The sequence below is a fragment of the Atractosteus spatula genome, chromosome 4, assembly GCF_055471065.1.
Source record: "Atractosteus spatula isolate fAtrSpa1 chromosome 4, fAtrSpa1.hap1, whole genome shotgun sequence".
NCBI lineage: Eukaryota > Metazoa > Chordata > Actinopteri > Semionotiformes > Lepisosteidae > Atractosteus > Atractosteus spatula.
The window spans coordinates 65,641,343-65,661,056 of NC_142709.1; the positions used below are offsets into that span (position 1 = coordinate 65,641,343).

General features: G+C 39.2%; 2 protein-coding genes across 2 annotated transcripts; one reads left to right on the forward strand and one right to left on the reverse strand.

Moving 5' to 3' along the window:
- The first annotated feature begins 1,468 nt into the window (after window positions 1-1,468).
- Window positions 1,469-5,227, forward strand: mul3 (mitochondrial E3 ubiquitin protein ligase 3). The gene is made up of 5 exons (XM_088913672.1): window positions 1,469-1,571; window positions 2,020-2,143; window positions 2,411-2,498; window positions 2,989-3,109; window positions 3,819-5,227. The coding sequence occupies exons 2-5, from the start codon at window positions 2,027-2,029 to the stop codon at window positions 4,303-4,305; spliced, it is 813 nt and encodes a 270-aa protein (XP_088769798.1). The 5' UTR covers window positions 1,469-1,571; window positions 2,020-2,026; the 3' UTR covers window positions 4,306-5,227.
- Window positions 5,228-7,063: 1,836 nt separating this feature from the next.
- On the reverse strand, window positions 7,064-19,281 carry eif2b5 (eukaryotic translation initiation factor 2B, subunit 5 epsilon). The gene is made up of 16 exons (XM_088915017.1): window positions 19,080-19,281; window positions 17,986-18,110; window positions 16,957-17,142; window positions 16,348-16,525; window positions 16,025-16,105; window positions 15,836-15,913; window positions 14,722-15,034; window positions 13,913-14,058; window positions 13,441-13,585; window positions 11,909-12,010; window positions 11,492-11,599; window positions 10,710-10,800; window positions 10,185-10,308; window positions 9,351-9,476; window positions 8,558-8,668; window positions 7,064-8,080 (listed from the first exon to the last, which is right to left on the reverse strand). The coding sequence occupies exons 1-16, from the start codon at window positions 19,242-19,244 to the stop codon at window positions 8,015-8,017; spliced, it is 2,145 nt and encodes a 714-aa protein (XP_088771143.1). The 5' UTR covers window positions 19,245-19,281; the 3' UTR covers window positions 7,064-8,014.
- Window positions 19,282-19,714: the final 433 nt, after the last annotated feature.

Consider the following 19,714-nt stretch of genomic DNA (forward strand, 5'->3'; position numbering starts at 1 on the left):
ATCCAGGTGGGGCTGCACATTGGTGGAGTGGAGTCCTGATTGCCGAGTGTCCACAAAAGCGCTATATAAGTGTAAGGAATTATTCATTTATTATAGACTAATAAAAGTTAAAGAACAAACTCTTGAGGTGTAAGACAAGAGGAATTGGGGTGGCAGTGTGGAGTTGTGATTAGGACTGCAGGCCCTGGGTCCAACAGAGAACAGCACTGCTGTTGAGCAGGGCCCTTCCCCCACACTGCCCCAGCAAACCCAGCTGTGGAAACGAGTACCACGTTTTGTACAACTTAGAAAATTACTGCCTCTTTAAGTTATATTGGATAAAAACATTTCCCAAATAAATTAAAATTAAAGACAAAGCACAGAATTGATTTTTTCATGTTACTGGAGAGTGCTCATGGGTTTGGTTCAGTTGTCCATACTCCGGCCTCACAGACATCTGGCAGAAGAGGCCTTCCTATTTATTCCAGGACTTGAGAGAGCGCCCAACTTCAAAATGAACAAATCCCAACAAAAAAAAAAACATATAAAATTAAAAAAAATTATGCTGTTACATTCTGCTTCAAATCAACCAAGACAAGGAAAAGAGTAACTGTAAGCCACTGTTAGATCATGTACAAACTTTGTGTCGATTTCAACACTGTATCAACATATTTGTTTCAGTGACTGAAACACCCCTGCTTGATCCTTTGAACTACGTTTGATAAGGTCTTTCTCTTGCTGAATGAAATTATGTTTACTTCAGCATAACCTGATACTTTTGTTTAGCCTTCAGACTCAGTGCCTAAAAAATAAGCACTGGATAAAAAAGGGTTACAGAGTATCACTTATTGTACTCCACTAATTATATCACCCTAATTGAGGTATTCACCAATTATCTGTACATATCTGTTTCCTATCAACCAATTCACAGTCCAAACATATTTTGCAACATGCCTGTAATTTGAAAATTAACCTAGTGTGAAGAATTTTTGTCAAAAGCTTCCCAAAAATCAAAATACACCAATTAGATACTGTGTGTACTGTAAATACATTATTGCTGTTATTTGTTGTGGTGGCAAGCTTTCCTATAAATATAGATAAGGAGCAAAATGTGGAAGCACGCGTAAAATAACTTTTTTCCCTCTTTTATAAAGCTTACTTGTTTTGTTCTTGTCAATTAAGAACCATCAATGATAACAAAACAATATGTATTTCAATATCACCGTTAACTACAGTTTGCAAACCATCTCCTAAGCAATTCTGACGATTTATTTTACTGTAACTATTACTAATAACAAATAATGAAGTGCTCTCAATGCCTTGTGTTATTGAAGCAATTGACGAAATACTATAACGTTTGATATTGATTAAAACAACGTTATCACTTTTCCAAAAGACAAGTTTGTATTCGGCGCCCTCCAGGGACGAGAAACCAGCGTTAACACAACGTGCGGCTGAAGTACTTGCAAGAAAGACGAGGAAGCGAAAACACAAAAGGTCATCATTGTTATACTTTTGCTTTCGGATCAAGGCCAGGAAAGGCATTGTTGTTGGTTTTTTTTTGGAATTACACCAGAAAGGTACATACTCAGGTACGATTTAAACTCCAGAAGTTTGTATTTAAGATCATAATAATGAAACGTTTTAGTTCAGAACAATACTGGCTCTGCTTTTGGATTAGTTTTCATCTGGAAATTGTAGTCTTGTGTACATACCGTAATACGGGATTTAATGAAGGGAATTATTTAAATTCATGATCGTTAGAGTGCGAGATATCGCAGAGTGTTATCTCTGCATTTGTTCATACGTGTACAGCTACTGGTTTTCTGTGTTTGATAGTTTGGTACTTCACCGCTAACGGCCCTTGTCGGAGCTACTTTTTTACTTGTTTGCTTTGCTTACTTGTTTGAGTAGCTCAAAATATTTCGAACATCAATTAAGATCAGTTTTATGTAGTGTCTCACTGCACTGCAATTTTTAAAAGTACATTCACTGACTTGTTAACACTTTGTCAAAATATTTCATATACTTTTCTTCCAGTTAGACAATGAGTGACAGTGATATCAGTCCGTTCACCGTGATCTGTGTGGGATCGAGTTTCGCTTTCTCCGCGCTCTTTTATCACTTATACAAGCAAAAGAGAGAAGAAATTCAAAAGCTTAAGGTAAAATAGCAAAGCGCTTTTAATTTACGATTGTGCCAAAAACCGCGTTGTCTTCATACACAGAACAATATGACATTTAAAAGTAAATTTAACAGTGACTGCAGAAATGGGTGTTTATATTTGTTGCATTAATTTTTCACATAAAATAGATTTAATTTGGAAAATTGTTGTTATGCATATACTCTATCTTACGTAGCCTGAATTTGAAATTGGCGTGGCAGTACTACATAAAAGATATTCATTAATCCATTTCTCTTTCTTTATAAGGCGATACCGAAGTTTCAGCCTAATGAAGAGTTATTAAAGATTGTTAAATCCTCACAGCACAAATATCTCCAGTATGTTGCAATTGAAGGTACATTATTTTATTGCTGAACCATACTAGCTTTAGTCTGTGCCCACATTTCCTTTATTGATTTTTTTTTTTGTCTGTGTCTAACAAGACCAATTCAGTATTTTCATTAATTCCCAAGTATAAGATCTAGACCTAAGACATTGAAACCCTCAATCCCAGTTCTGGCTTCCCTTTTATCTGACTTCAGACTTAATTAACATTGAGTTTTTAATGTCATGGCCTATTTACCTTTGCTCTTGTTGGTACACTTGGAAGATTTGATTTTGGAAACATTGGTATAGTATAACATAATGTAGCACTGTCGGAAGATAAATTTGAAGCTGAAGACACTCATGACTGTACCAAAAAATACATCCAATAATTTTCAATGTGGAATCACAAGGCAAAGGTGGTGACAACACAGCACCCCCGATGGAAGCCGCACAGTATTGTGTAACACTGGCCTTCCTTATCGGCCTAGTGGCAGTAAGGGCTGCTGTTTGTGTTCCAGGACACGTTCAACCAGATGGTGAGCCTCTGGCCAGCCAGTATGTCCCACGATGCTTTGGGGTGATTCAGAGGGTCGCTGTGCAAGAGCACTGGAAAGTGTGGAACTCCGTCATGAAGACATGGTCAGTACACAGGGAACATAATCCACCCGTCAGGCCCTTTCAGTTTCAGCAATGTCCACTACAGCCTCATCTTTCTGTGTGAAAATGGTTCTTCCTCTTCCAGTTCTTTTCATTTTTGCTGTATTGCAAGCTTTATTCCAGTTTTTGCAAGCCAGCTAATTACCAAAAACCAGGTTCGGATGACACAAATTAGTCTTGTTCCTTCACATGCTTTCCATACTTAACATTTAGGACCACTTTCAGGAAAAAGGGGAAAAAATAACTGAAAATTTTAGTGAAAATGTGCCACTTCCCATAAATATTTTTTAAAAACCTGAAGATAAAATGTCTGGTTATCTGAGATTAATTTAAATATTAAATTCTGCAAATAAAAACAAATACGGCAAAAGTTTTATCACTTGTTTGTCCTCTTTTTTTTTAGATTTGTATCCCCAGGAATCAAACATCTAATGTTACTGCAGGTGCAATTTGTGATACTAATAAATAAACAGTTGTAGTTTTCCCAGTGTTAGATTGAAACAGAACCTTGCCTCAGTTTATGGCGTAAAACGATTAGACCATGAATTAAAAGGCTTTGAGAGGTGAATAACACGGCTTTAAAAGTCAGATTGAGAACTGAATTGAAAATATAGCAGATGGAGCCTTGTAAAAAAAAATAGCTTTGTTCTGATGTTTTGGCGCCATGGGTTTACCGCTGCTCCTCCTTTAGGGCTCACACGAGGAAGAACCACAGGGAGTCAACGAACACCGTGCCCTTCAGCCTGGCGTCCTCCAGCAGCGCGGTGTCGGTGAGGGTGACGTCTCCGCTGCAGGCCTCGGGCCTGTACCTGGAGACGGTGCACCAGCGCGTGCGCGAGCCCCAGGAGGGCCTTGTGGACCTCGTGGTGCAGGGGCTGTCCGGGGAGAAGCCCGCCGGGCTGGAGGAGAGCGAGGAGCTGCTGCGCGTCGGTGCCATGGCGACAGGGTTCGGGGAGCTGGTCCTGGAACAGGGCCGAGTGCTGAAGCTTATCCCTCCGCGGGACGGCCGGGAGTACATCCTGGTTGCCATGGACTACAGAGGCTTTTTGCAGAAGCACGAGGGGTCGGCTTCAATGTGGAAAGTGCTGACCGCTGCCTTTGGGATTGCAGGAGCTGTCCTCCTGGCCCTGGCCATTTATAAGGCCTACTGGAAGCAGAAAGACAGGAGGGCTGATTAGTTCTTCCGGGGGGTCTCGTCCTGAGAGGGACACCTGTGAGAGTTGCAGTGATCTCCTAATCTTCTAGGCAAGGGGCAGTTAAAACCCAGACCTTCCAATTTTGCTAATGAAAAAGAGCTTCCAATCAGTATGGTTAATCAAGCCATTACAGAGATTATCAAAACAAACTGCTGTAAATATATGGATTGTAAGGCCCTGTATTTTAAATACCTCTATTCTAGATCTCTTCCTGTCATTACAATACAGTATATAGTCAGGAAAAGCAGCATCAATGCTGGACTAGATCAGGACCCCAAAATAGAAAGCAGTGAAAACTTAAATGCTCATAATCATCATTGTAAAATTAAGGGTTTCAGAGAGGTAGTGATGTACTTGGTGAGCCATTCAACTGAGCCTGTCTGAGCGGATAACACCTGTTAAGACAGAAGAGCTCAAGAATATTGGCGCATTGGGTGTTTCACATGTCTGGAGTCACTTGCAACTCTCTAAGAACTTCCCAGTCATTGCTTATGAGAGAAATCAAAAAAAGAATTATCACTGATTACTCGCTGCTTTTTGAGGGGCTGGATATAATTTTTTTTTTTCTGGTAACTGCCTCATACTGTAACTATCCAAATCCCTCGTTGAAGTTGTGCTGATTGACAAGGCTGCAAATCAAGTTGGATTTTGGTGAAAGGATGGGTGTTCAAAATCAGACATTAAGCTTGAAGACACTTGTGATTCTGAAAAACGGTCACAGCAGAATAGGGGTAACAGATGCAACTCAATCTGAACCCGCACTCGCAAAAACTGTTATGTTTACACTTTTTATACATTTAAGTGATCAAAAAAGATAATGCAAAGTGTTTTTATAAGGAAATGCACAAATAAAAATTCTCAGAAAACTTACAAGTGTTTTTTTCCAATAAAAACATTTATCAGCTATTCTGCTATCTGGTCTTTATTTATCCTTGCCTTACCTAGTTTCCAGACTCCTTCCTTGACCAGCTGTCCGTTGAAGGGCTCAGTGCTTTGCCATCATTGAGTCACAGGGAGTGAAGCCCCAGCAGCTCACCTTTTCCTTTATTTGATAGTTTCTTGGGATCTTATAAGCCCAGTGTATTTCAGCAGCCCCATAAAAGCCAGGATGGGTGATAATTTGGACACACAGGACCTTTTGACTTGAGGAGTACTTAAAAGAGTTTCTTTGTTTATAGTTATTTAACCTTTCAGTGCTCCCATGGGTTCGAGACTTCCAGAGGCAATTTCCACCTGGAATGTCCCCCCTTAAACATTTTGTAATAACTTTGTAGTATAGGCAGTCCCGTTTCAGGATTTAAATTCAAGCTAAAATATAATGAGGCATAGAAAACACACCAAATGCTATTGGCACCGGTATTTATTTGTTGTAGTTTTATAGATTGAGTACTGCCTCTACTGGGCACAGGTAATTGAGAAAAATTGTTGTGAGCTGTTCTAAAAAGGATTCATTATCAGATAGGTTTTTCTCATGCATGTACTGGAGCATGTTAGTACTGTCTTTGTGAAATACTGTATTTTAAACAAATGCTGCCAACACTGAGTCATTTAAATCATTACCTCTGTGCTTAGTCTAAGGATCTGGAAAGTAAACTAATCTTTATGGCTAAGATAGAAAAAATATCTTCTTTGCCATCAAATACTACATTTGCGTGAGCTACAGAGACCATGTGGTGCTAATTGTTCTCCCATCTTATAGAACCCAATTCAAAAACCAAACACGTCAATCAAAAGTTCAAGAGTCTGACCTTTCCTTACATCAGGGTAGCGGTAAAAAAAAGGCTTATTGACTTTATTTCCGCCTACCACAAAATGGATAACAAAGAAATGCATTGTTTTATGTAACTATTTGCATTTTCAATGTATTTTTCCCCCGAGAGTTTTTCTCTTCGTGTCCTGACTGGCAGCTCAGGAAACACTGGAGGGCCCATGAGAAAAAGGAAACAAGGCATAAGTTGGTTTCAACAACGACTACAACAAGGCAGAGGAAAGAGAGAAAACAGGTCAGGCGCACTGTCACTTTGTTCAACAAATCTTAATGTTGGAGGCTTCTGTTGTTAGCAAATCTCTTTCAGAATGGAAAGCAAACCCGATCTTTCTTCTGCACCTAGTTGATATATCAAAAAGAGCGAGCATTGATCAAGACGTTATTAAAATTGTACATTGTGCCACCCTTCTTTTCTTTTGTAGCAGTACAACATATTGGTGCTACAAATCATTTGACAAAACTGGGTCAAAACAGACCACTGTAAACATAGTGAGATATCCCTAACGCATAATTATAATAGATTTAAATTATGTTAAACAGTTGTAGTTTACATTAGAGCTAAATTATTAGCTGTAAATACAAAAATACAAGTAAATATGAGTCTGCTGTAAATTCTGTTCCTTCACTATTCGATTTTGTCATTATTCCCTCTCAGTCCATTTCTATGGAACAAGTCATTATCCATTTGCCCCTTTATTGGTTCACCTACAGTAGTATCACCTATTTACTGGCTCTGCGCAGTATTTTTGATCTCTCATGCATGCAATTCATCAGGAGACATCTTTCAGATCTCCCCACAGCTCAGACAACAGGATCAATGCAGAATAAATGTCTGCATTCAAGGCATGTCCAATCTGTGGTGATAATGAGCATCAAAAAGTAAGTTCTTATTCTACACCAGACCGTTGCACTGAAGAACAAGTCATTTGATGCTGTGTACAACTTGAAAATGACAGACGAGTACTTTGCAAAAGGGTTTTAATAGTGAAGTTTAATATATAGTATTTTTACCACAAAGCAATGGCAAACACAAAATTCAAGTAAGAATGTTTGAAAATAATCTATAAATGCATGGCCCAGTGCCAAAGAATATACTTAGTATGTGGTTTTCAGAATTTTGCCATTTACTCGATACATCCACCCGATTTTGAAATCATCAATTTTGTTTTTCAGGTCTCAGAGAAAAGGAGAAATCAGTAGGGAGACTCTTCTGAGCTGCCCATCTCCGAGCTGTTTGCTTGAAACGCATCGCAGGCAGCATAGCCCCATACCCCCATTCCAGGGGGTCAGAGCTGAACTGTGAAGAAGCTCCTCTCTCACACAGTGCACTGCAAACCTCCCAGGGGGGCCACAGGGGTAGCTGACATTTCGGAGAATCCAGGGCACCCTGGCGACTCCCTACCCTATCCTCAGTACTGCCATAGTGCACCACTGCTTGGGAAATCCCAGTCATTGCTGGCTGGTGACATGACCAGGCTTGAACTAGCGTCGCTGGACCACAGAGCTCAACTTGTGCATGGGAGACCTCCACTTTAATTTGAGTATCTTTAGCATGCATGTGTTTTTATAATGCATTACCTTTGCGGCATAGCTTTTATTTCTTTTACATTCACGGATATGGTCTCATTAGAAAGGAGAAGTTGAAAAATGTCCCTTCATTAAAATTATAATGTACACTTCTCCTGAGAGCAAAGCTGAAACTCTCAATCCACTTTCCTATACAAATGGAGCAGCTTGGAAGAACTGTAATTCATAATAAATAAATTAATTCATGAAGCACTGAGTGAAGAGCTATTTTCATTCAAGACCACAGGCCAAGCATTCCTTTGACTGCTTTCCTCCACTCTGTCACCCGTGACCACGCAGACACAGAGACATTATGCTGGTCCAGACAGGACACAGCTTCTGGCGGTAGGAATGACTTCACTCCCCGTCCTCTTCAGAAGATTCATCCTCTGCTTCTTCCAGCCACTTGATGAACTTCAACAACTGTGATGACAAAGGATCATAAGTGTACCACTTGCTGTACCCACTGAGGCTTTGAGTTTCAGAACAGAACTATATCTTCTAGCGATATTAGGGGATTTTTCTAGAATTACAAAAAGTTAAATATTTTCCCCATAAAAATATATTCTGTTTGCATTTACTAAAATGACTTCCAAGTCACTTCTTCAGCATGATATTTAGAATCACAATTTTTTAAGATTATGTTGATCAGAATTTTTTATTACTGAAAGGGTGCTCTAAGTTAGCACCCAAATACCTATCACTGTTTGTTTCTGTTAAAACATCACTCATTTGCTTCAATGCAAACATGAACTGTTGACTCTCTCATATGCCCTGTTAAATTCTCCAACCCCAGCCCCCCTTGCATTTCAACTGCACATCCCAGATCAGGATGAAGACCTGAAAACTTTGCTCCCGTGGTGGCACAAGACATGCTATTTCCTTTGCCAACTGACTCACCCCCTGGTTCTTGCGCAGCTGCCTGCCCTTTTCTGAACTCACGCCTTTGGAGAACCAGTGCAGTATGGCTTCCTCAGCAAGAATTTCCTGCTGGTAGGCATTCATCAGAACCTGGGAGCAAAAAAAGTGCAAAAGAAAATCACCTAAAGCAAAAAAGCATTACCAATGGACCAACAAAGATAAACAATAAAAATGGAATTGCAACTGCATTGCGACTGAATGTGAATCTAAGTGTTCCAGGAAGCATGCAGTTCAGATAAATCTCCACCTAGTAACATAATGGGCCAGAAATTTTGCTTGATAATTTACAGTCATACAAAATCATCATAACCCCAGTGAATTGTACATGATAATATTTTCTGTCTGAATGTGATATGTACTTGAAATTTTCAAACGTAAATATTGTAATAGTAAGATTTTATGGAAAAAGCCTTTCCTCTTATACCTTATTTTTATAAGGTAGCATGCAGGCATGTTTTACTAGTCAGACAGAGGAAAATATTTGCACAGAGACATACAACCAGTGATAGATTTCACTATGAAATTAATTCTTTTCCAGATTACAGCATACTATATGAATGCAGTAATGCAAAATAGACCCTTTATGGTGTAAAAGAATGACTGAAGAAATACATCTGATGGAATTTCATGATCTTAACAGGAAACTGCAGCAAGTTCAGGGAATTAATACAAAGAAACAATTCCAGCTCAAACTGTATAAAAAAGTATTAATGATAAAAGAAAGCACAAGGGTGTTCTAAAAAAAGAATAATATTAAGAGCAACAGACTCACTTTAAGCATCGCTCCCCAGTGAGTATCATACTCCAGGAAAAATTCCTCAATGGCAGCTAAGCAGTCCAGGTGGTCTTGAGCTCTTTTGACATAGTTTTTAAAGACAAGGGCCCATCTCTTTAAGAGCTGAAAAGATAAAAACAAATCTCAAAGCACAGCTTGCTACAGACTACAATTAAAAGGGGACTGCTTGGATTCCTTTGGGGTTCCTTGCTCAGCTTTTAGGGTCTGAAATCCAGCACCTAGATAAGCATCTTAAAATTGTTGGAGGATGGCTATGGGTAGATTGAATTCTTCACTTACCTGCAAAGCAGTTAATGATTCATGGGGTTATAGGCAACCTGCCACCTTATAGCTCCTGAACCCCAGCATATACTATTTTATAGCACTGTGCACAGTGCTATCAGATCAAATGACTTTAGGGTGTATAAATGTGTACAGTTTTCAACACACATCTGTTTTCAGCTATATATCACACTTAAAGCTTTTAAGTTCTCTTGACACCCTGATACCTCAACCTGACAAATGCTTACAAAATGAAAGCCTGATTCGATCATTCACAACTTCTTGTACAAAGGTTAGGTCCGAAGTCAGGGATGAATTAAATTGTATCCTGACAACAATATTAAAGAGATACACCTGAATGACTTAAGAGGAGGGTTTTTGATGGAACCAAACACTAAAAGTTTAAGAATTAAGAAAATTCTTAAAATTGTAAAAGCCAACTAATTTATTTCATTTTTTACAATTCTCCTTTGCAGCTATACATGTTGCAGACAGGCGTGCCATGATTCAGTTTGGGACATTTGCTGATGTTCAGTGTTGGTCACCTACAGGAATGAGCAGAGAGCCGTACTGAGAGGTGGTTAGCTGCTGCCCTTCCTGCTGGAAGGGAAATTCCAAGACCACTTTAGTGAGGATTTGCATCACCTCCTTCAATGTGATGTTATAGGCGTATCTGTGAAATAAAAAAAAGGTGGTCATTAGTTGTTAAAAAGATAACTCCACTACTTGAGACATGATTTCAGGTAAGCGTGATTTGGTTACATCCTTTAGACTGTATACTATCTAATGCTTTACCATTTTTTAAAAGCTATAACCCAATACTCAATTCTAAACACATAAACAGAAAACTTTACATGACCATGGGCAATGCAGTGTATCTCTAATTTTGACAGCACTGTAAGTGTAAAAAGGATTCTGTTATGTCACAGGAGTTCAATGAAATGTGTATTTCCAAGATTATTAAATATTACCCCCTTTATTTCACAGTTAAGATGAGGAACGTACACTGTTTCATGAATTATCTGGTATAACTGAGATCTGAAAGGGACTGGGGAGGAAGGGAAACTGTCTTACTTTAGAGAGTTGATCTCCAGAACCAGATTGTCACAGCTGATGTTCTCTTCTATTCCTCTCTGAAGAGTTCCCTGTACCTCTGCCTGGAAAACTGCCATCAAAAACCACATGACCACATTTTCTCAATGCTGCTGTTTGAGTAGACCAGCTAACATAATCAGAACCATTTTCAATCACCTGCTAACATCACTGAATTTCAGACCTCCAGTATATCATCATTTTAAAATGAAAATGAAACACATAAAACATATCACAATGACTTAACAAATTAAAACTGGACCTTGGCAACTTTCAAAACTTGAATGACACAGGGAACAGAGCTACCATTGTTCCCAGAATTACTTTGCAAATGGTATTAAATAACCTTATCCAGTGATAATCCTACATAAGATGTACATGGAAATATAGTTCATTATCTGATGGATGAGAAGATGATAAATTGTTGAAAGAGAAAGTTTTTTTTACATCATTATAAAGTTTCAACAGAAGGTGAGATCTCATTTTTTTTTAAATAAAGTTTTAGTTTCACAATATTATAGAATAGGCTGAATAAAACTTTCAAATATATACAGTACCTATTAATCTGAATTTGTTGACTTTAGAGATGTTCAAAGATTATACAGTTATATTTTTTTTTTTTACTGGAGCAATTTAGGCGATTAAACTTAAGAAATTATTCAAGGGGAAACGTAATAAAATCAAACACATCTTCCGAGATGTAAAACAAATCCAAAATCACTAAGCTGCCCACTGTGAACTATGACCTTTCTGTGGCCTCTCACCTTTGACATCATCCAGCTCAGGAGATGCACCCCGGCTGTCCAGGTCATGAGAGCCCTCACTGACCTCACTGTCACTCTCACTCTCCGGGTCGGGGTTCAGCACCATACCTGCCAAGACACTCCTGATGAAGCACAGCTCCAAAACACTCAGTGGTTAATGTAATGATTAACGCCTGAAGGTTTCTTTTTTAACAAGCAGCACACCGTACATTTAAGCTGAAAATACTGCTTTTCACAGATTCTGAAAAGTATTGAGGCTGGCATATGCAACAACACATATTTACTTTTTAGTGATTAAGTTATTTGGTAATGGGATTATTCTGCATGTTCAAGTATTCACTGTAGATAAAGTCATGGAACACTGAGTCACTGATTGCTCAATAGTTTACTGTTTTTATGTGAAATATGAATTCCTACCCCACAAAGACTGGGACAACTCATCTTCTTCTGCTTCTGTCAGGTTGCTTGATCTCCAAATGTAACCTTTGCCTTCTGACCCAACCTCAGCAGCACTGAAAGCTTAATGTAAATTATGTTTAACGCTAGTAGGTTTTCTTTTTGAAGAAATAACAATCATACATATCAGAAAGACATTAATTCTCAAAGTGCCTAAAAGTTCAATTCCCCAGTAGGTTTTGTAAATTCGTATTTTGGAATTATTTACTTTTCAAAAGCAATATGCACCCATACCTCTTTTTATGAATGTAATTCGTTCCCAGAAACCCTATTGTACAGCACAAATCTGTACAAAGAAAAACCTTTTTCCATTATTTGCAATTATTTATCATTTCCAAATATTATGGAACCCAAAATGTCACCCTTACTCTTACTTTCTTCACCAAAAAAATGACAAAAGAAACAATAACAACTACCATTCATATTTGTTTTGTGTTTTTTGTATTAAAAAAACACTGCTTACCAAGTTAGACATCATTAATCATACCGAGGTACAGAACTGTTCAGTAACCACTTTGTTTGCTTTTGTATTATTACGCACACTCACAATTTTCTTAACACCTTTAGGGTCTATGATAAAGTCTAAATCACAAAGTTTCTTACACAAAAAGCAAGAGCTCACACAATAATGAACAATGCATGAAGCAAGAAGCTGTGAACTGTATCAAACATGTCTCTCATGCCACTCTGTGCCATTTCTCACCGATACTAGTCAGTCCAATGTGATCCGAACACTCAATACGAAATGAGTCTATATGATGCCTTCCTCGTCACTCTCAACATTTGGTGGAGGTTTTGAAATTTTTCTTCGTAATGCTTCTTTGTAGTTTCGAAATTGACTTTTGTTATTCGAAATGCAGGTGAAAATTCATATAATTCGTAGTATCGCATTTTCATAAAAAGAACATTCGTAAAAACAGGTACGGGTGTATACAGGTTAGGTAGTGCATTACCATGCTAGCTAAAACAACAATAGCTATGGAGTTGCAGTGCTGAATCTTTCAGTGTTAACTTAGGCTTTACAAGCACAGAGTGTAACGATGTGTAAGGGGTATTACAAAAGTAAAATCACACTTTCCTAGCCAGCCTTTATCTCCTGCTGCAAACAGGACAAACTTAAAAACCAAGCTAGCCCACAATACACAATAGCCCTACTGCCCTGTCTCTCTCACACCTGAAGAAGGCTCCACGGCCAAAACGTTGTGTTCTCTTTCTTCTTTTTTTCAGCATGGAATAAACCTATTACTTGTTCCTTTGTAGCCCACAATACAGCCCATCTATTTAACCAAGACTTTATGTACAAATCTTTCTGACAACTTCTAAGTCATGGGATTTCTGAAGATACACTCTAGGGAATAAATAAGCACACCTATTTTGTGTCTCTCTTAATTTTCTACACAATTGAAGAGCCCAAGGTTTTGCATACATACTGTACATATGCATTTTTAAATGAAAAAAACCTTTAACCAAGATCACCAAAGGAAAAAGATTACCTTTTAACTTTGCTTTGGCTTGGCTGCTGCTGACCTCTGCTTCATCGCTCAGGAACTCGTCTTCATCCTCCTCATCCTCCTCATCAGGATGGTGCATTGACACAACTGTGCCTTCTGGGAGTGTCACACTGGGCCCAATGACCACCTACCACAATGAAAAATCAGAACCCAAAAGGCTCGCAAATAAGAATTAGAGCTTCCCAGCATATTATAATCCACTATGTTACTTCCATCGAAAAGAATAAGTAAAAAACTGGCATTTTCTTAAAGCCACATTTTCACATACTCTATCATGACAATCAAGATTAAGAATATCAAGCGAAAGTGAAATAGCGCCTCTCCCTGAATCAAGAAGAACTGCAATTGAAAGATCTTTCAATATTTTGTCAGATCTAGGCATTCAGTATCTTAAAGACGTACGGACACAGTAACTACTGGCAACTACTCAACTAAGATGCAGGTGTAGACTCACATTAAAAGCAAGGACACACTGGCGATTCAAAATGACATTTTCCTTCACTTCCACATTATCGCAAAGAACCGACTGCTTGATTTCTGAGTTGCTGGCGATGCAGACGTTATTCCAGATGTAGGCCCTGTCCAATACCACGTTGTTCCCTACAAAAGGGCAAGATATGGATTAGACTGTAAGTGGGTGTTCTTACAAATGCTTGGATCACAGAGCATTTACTGATTGAGTCGCCCATATTAAAAACTTGAAACTATCCTTGAAGATTTTGAGACCAAACCCAATCTATTCTCGCATCACATTTACGTGGGGGTACTTCAGGCGGACATAGTGCTAAATTTAAAATAATTAAAGGGGAACTGCAATGCCAGTGTAATATTTCGGGGTTAGAAAGAATCAGCATTGATGAGTACATTTCAAATGGAAATAAAAGTAAAATGTAGTGAGCAGGAAGGGCAGCTTCACATCACAATTCATGGGAACTCGAATGCGAGTTTGCGACAACAAGGCGACTTACAGTACCTTCACAAAGTTCACAATTTTGTGCATAATTCATTTTTTTCTCATTTTGTTTTCTATAATGGCAATGAATTTATTTTGTGACCAAGATTTAAAAACCGGTCTGAGAAACTGGGACCGAAGGTCGCCTTTGAAATATAGGTCCAATAATGGCAGCTTCCTTCACTGACAGCCACGTTGTTTAAAATTTCTCTGGGTGCCGGAATATATCTAACTTTGATCGGTTCAAGCCAGCACCCGTCAACGTCTCTGGTAGCAGCCCGGCCCGGGGGCGGGGGCGGTCGGCGCCGTACCGATGGTGCAGCCGTTCCCGATGACGCTGTTGGAGATGTGGCAGTTGGCGCCGATGCCCGTGCCCTGGCCGATCAGCACGTTCTCTTCCATCTGGCTGCCGTGGCCCAGGCTGACCCCGGCGCCGCGGTACACGTTGTGCCGGGAGTGAGTGCAGGCCTGCCCCTCCTGGTCGGTGAAGTTCACCTCGGGGGTGAGCGGGAAAACCCAGCGCCGCACGATGTCCGAGGAGACGGCGTCGTACATCAGCAGGTTGGACACTCGGGCTCCGTACTCGTCCCCGGTCACGTGCATGTGGATCTGGTTTCCCAAAATCTGGAATGCCAGAGAGGCACAGACTGGAACAAGGCCATCACTCGGCAAATTTGCGTATCAAGGGATTTACAGTGGTGTGAAAGCGGCAGCTCATCTGTCTCACATGCAGTGTCATGAGTCTGCTTCTGGGATAAAATGATTCTGAATTAAAAAAACTGAAACATAAACTGTGGTACAAACTGATGTGAGAGCGATAATTTTACCAATGCTCCTGTCCCTTCTGGTCAATAACTGGATATCAAAAATGAAACATGTTTGGTTTCCAAATTAATTTCAACTTGATAAAAAAAAATGGTTTTCTTAAATTTAGAAGCACCAAGCATTTTGTTAATCTAGTTATAGAACAGTCAACTGTGTGTTTGCGTGTCAGAGCAGGACTAGGAACCTTGCAACTTCAGGTGCAGGCAAGGTGTGCCCCGAGCTCTTTTACATATGGACTCAAAACCTTCTTCTTCAGAAAGGCTTTTATTTAACTGATGTCTGTGTCTAACCTTTTGCATCTTCTGCTGAACTCCAAAGCCTCCTGTTCCTCCTATCTTCATTACAGTTTTTGTTGTTTTAATTGTTTCTTTTCTGTAAAGCACTTTAAGAATAGGCTTTAAAGGTGCTAATTAAAAAAGTTATTATTATTAAAATGTTACCTGATGGAGGCTACATAAAAATCAACTCATTAGTATTTTATAGGAAACTTTTGCACAATGTCATCAATTAAAAAAATAAAAAATGTTTTTACTTCCAACCTGGCACCTGTTATACTTTTCCCTGGCTAACACTTGTCGATCACTAGTCTTTAAATCATACCTCTTCGTTGACCAGGATTCCACGGACAAAGTCGTTTCTTGTCTGGTAGTCAAAATTGTCAGTGAACAGCTCTGCAACCTGGAAATGAATGCTGATTTGGAGCAAATCAAACAAATTTGACTTTTGCGAGTGATGTCACCTGCATGGAACATGTCTCTAGTTCTCTGTCTTTTCTAGAAATGTACAAACCTGTGGGGAGCAGATACTAATGTGGCAGTCGAGCAGATCATGACGAATTTCAATCTCATCACTTCCACCGTGGAACAGATTCTTGGAAAAAAAATACAGGGTGGATGAAACACTCTGACTTCTGCACTGTAACATTTTATGTATAAGTAATCAATTAAAACAACATACTGTTAACTATCATTTTGTTTAAAAATATATTTTCAATATCCTGCAATTTATATATTATAGGATACAGTTTTAAAATTTTACTTTTAGCAGACTGGAAGAGAAGCTTCAGACTCTTCTTCTACATCACCTTATTAGCACTGCTAACAACTGCTTACCATTGGGAAACGGAGTTTCTTTAGCCCATGAGTCTTCTGGTAGTGAAGAACCCGCTTGCTCTTGCTGTCCACAGCTACAATAACATCGTCTTCCTCGCAGCGTGACTTGTGACCGGGCGACGACTCCTTGAAAATCATGGTCATCACAGACACATTCTTTTCTGCCTTGCGACGATTCCTACGCAGAAGAATGATTGTGGTTCATTTGTGACTTGTGATCCACAAAATACAACGGAAGAAAACAGATCATAACTAATGCAGTTCTGGAACGCAAGAACCGTGCATCCCTCTTGAGTGAGGAAAAGCGGAACGAAACTCACTTTTTTATGCAACGGCCAACTTGCTATGAACCTACAAGAATCCTGCTCCTGGAAGGCTAACATGTCAGCAGCTTTTTATTCCAGCTCAACTAGCAAATGCCTCAAGCAGCTCATTATTGGCCAATTTAAGAACTTCTCGCAGTGCTTCAGGTGACGCTACTGTACGCAGAGAAAACCAGTACAGACACTTGCCCTCCCGGACCAGACAAGGAGAGCCCTGGCCTACAATCCATCCATACAGCAGCTCTACATGAAGCTACATACACCCTCAGGAGTTCAGGGGCTCTACCTGTGTTCCTGCAGGGCTTGGGTGACATCGATGTTGGACACCACGTCCCCGTAAACAAGAAGGAAGTCGCCACGGACGAGAGACTTGGCATCGACGTCCCTCAGCACATCCCCCAGGGAACGGTACAGGTCTGACGTGATGACGTGTACTGTGTTTGGGGAGGTCGGGCGGCACCATTTTGACTTCCTAAGGAATAAAGATGGAAATAAACACAACAGATACCAGACAGCTTTTTGCAGAGTGACAAATGTAAACGGGAACTGCAGTCCCCATTCCTCAGGACTGGTAATTGAACCTCAGTAACAAAATAAATTGACTGTGTTGCAAAATTTGACCAGTTCTGAAACAAGCACAAAATTGTGAACTTTACGAAAGTGCTGGATAGTTGCCATGGTTTGGCAACCCCCCAGTATCTCCAGGGGGAGAGAGCAAGAGTTCCCACAAATTGCCATGTGATGCGGCCCTTCCTGCTCACTAGTCTCCACAATGAATATTGCAATGGGATGTATGAATGTATAAATACAGGTTGTACAGCAGACATTTCATTGCAGAAATGCTCCAAAGTGATCTGCATGCAGAGTTAACAGGTAAGTAGTATTTGTAGTAATATCTTGAAGTGGATAACAATATTTCTGTTGGATTCAAATAGATGTGCTCACAAGTCCGCATGATCACAACATCATAGAGCTGCTTCATCTCATCGGACATTTTGTTGCCTTGTTCTGAATTGCAGAATATGGCACTGCGCACACCTGGAAATTTTATCTATGTTGTGATGTTAATTGGAGCTTTAACACGTTACTGTGTATATTCTACTTTCATTGTATCTTGAAATGCACTCATCAATGCTAATTCCTTCTAACCCCAAACTATAAAAATAGCCTTACAGTTCCCCTTTAAGGTTGAATTTAAACACAATATGTAGTTCCTGTGAAAAAAAAGCCATAAAACCTCACTGCAGATGAGTACAAATCAGTTTGGGATGTTGTGAAAACAAATCTCTTTTTACAAAGAAGGGAAGTTACTCACAATAAGTGCTCTTTGATTTTATTCGACATCCAGCAACAAAAGACAAACGTTTCCTGGACACCAGTGGCGGTGAGGCATTCCAGTGTATAGTCAATCATGGCCACATTGGCCAGTGGGAACAAAGCCTGAACGACAGAAAAGCAAATGTCAAACAACCACTTCACATAAAGCATAAAGTTAAATATTCAATATTAAATATTCAGTAGACAGTAGGATGTTTAATACAATTCAGAAACCAAGCATAGCTGTAGCACTGATATATACGAATGTCAGTCAATGCTTCAAATATATTTGTTTTTTTCCCCCCCAAAATCAACATTATACCATTTTACAATCTTAATACTATAATTTAACATACTTCTGGGAAAATGAACATTTGCTATACTATCATACCACTATTATGAATTCATGTGAATTCGTGTGAATGTAATCACTGGTTAAGGATCCAGTTGCCGTTTCCTGAGTAAGAGATAAACAATACCCATACAGGGAGATAAAGTGAAAACCCAACATAGTAATTTAGTAAAATACTACTGGCATGAAAAACGTACGTAAGATTAATGTTATGAGCATTTTAAACATAATTCTAAACCTAGAGTTAGTTTAGACCCAACGGGGTTTGAAAAAAGAAGATTATATTTTGGACTAGAGCAAAAAAAAACAAACATTATATGCTGCCCCGTAAAGCTTCAGTCACAATAATTACTTAAAATAAGTTACAATGAAGCAACATAGAACTTGTACGCAAAATGTTAACGGGATACAGTTTTACATTTCTACTTTTAGAAGACTTGTCTGTTGTTAGTTATATATTTGTGTTGCACCTGTCCCTATACATAACACGAATAAATAAATTAGAAGGTATGGGAAGGAGTAATTAGGATATACAGAAATAAGAGAAAACAAAGCACTTGCTAAAGTACTGTAAGTCAGTGCGATGAATACTAGGCGATGAAAACCTGATGTCAACAGTAATATTTTTATTTAAAAATCAAGAAGCGTGCAGTCAAAATGTAAAACACAAAATGAACGTTGCTGAGAAACCAGCTTTGCATTTCATTTCACACACAGCCATGTGCACACGCCACACTGACCCTGGGCTGATCTTTAGAAATGGGGAAAAATCTCCGGGTGAAGCTGTCGGCTATCAGAACAGCCTGAAGCGGCTGCTCCTCCTCTTCTTGCCCGGCAGGACCCTTTCTGTTCCCACTGCCAGTCGCAGAGTTGGCACGGCTCTGTTTCCCAACTCTACCTGCCATGTTTCCTTGCTCGTCTCCTCTCCTGTCGATCGCCAAACTACGGCAAGCGCGATGGGACAAACGTTGCCTTTGTACAGTATACGTGAAAGGGGAAGTGCGCATACCAGAAAACTCATTTGAGTTTTTTTTTAACCTTGGGTTAAAATAAGTCACTTATTTGTCAGACCAAATGCTAAACATTTAACATGATAACTATAAGATTGGCTAAAAGATATTGGGAAATATGTACAATGCAAACAACATACTTTCTTTTTTACTTGTATAGGCTTTGAGGATTATAAGATACTAAATGAACTACAACTAAAAAAGCTAAAATAACTACAATATCAGCGTAATAATTTGAAAAAATGTGCGGGTTCATATATTGATAAGATCATAATTTAATTTTAAATATTCTGTGCCACACAGGAATATACAGGGCAGCATGGTGCTTACATTTATTTACTTATAATTGCTTACACTTACATAGC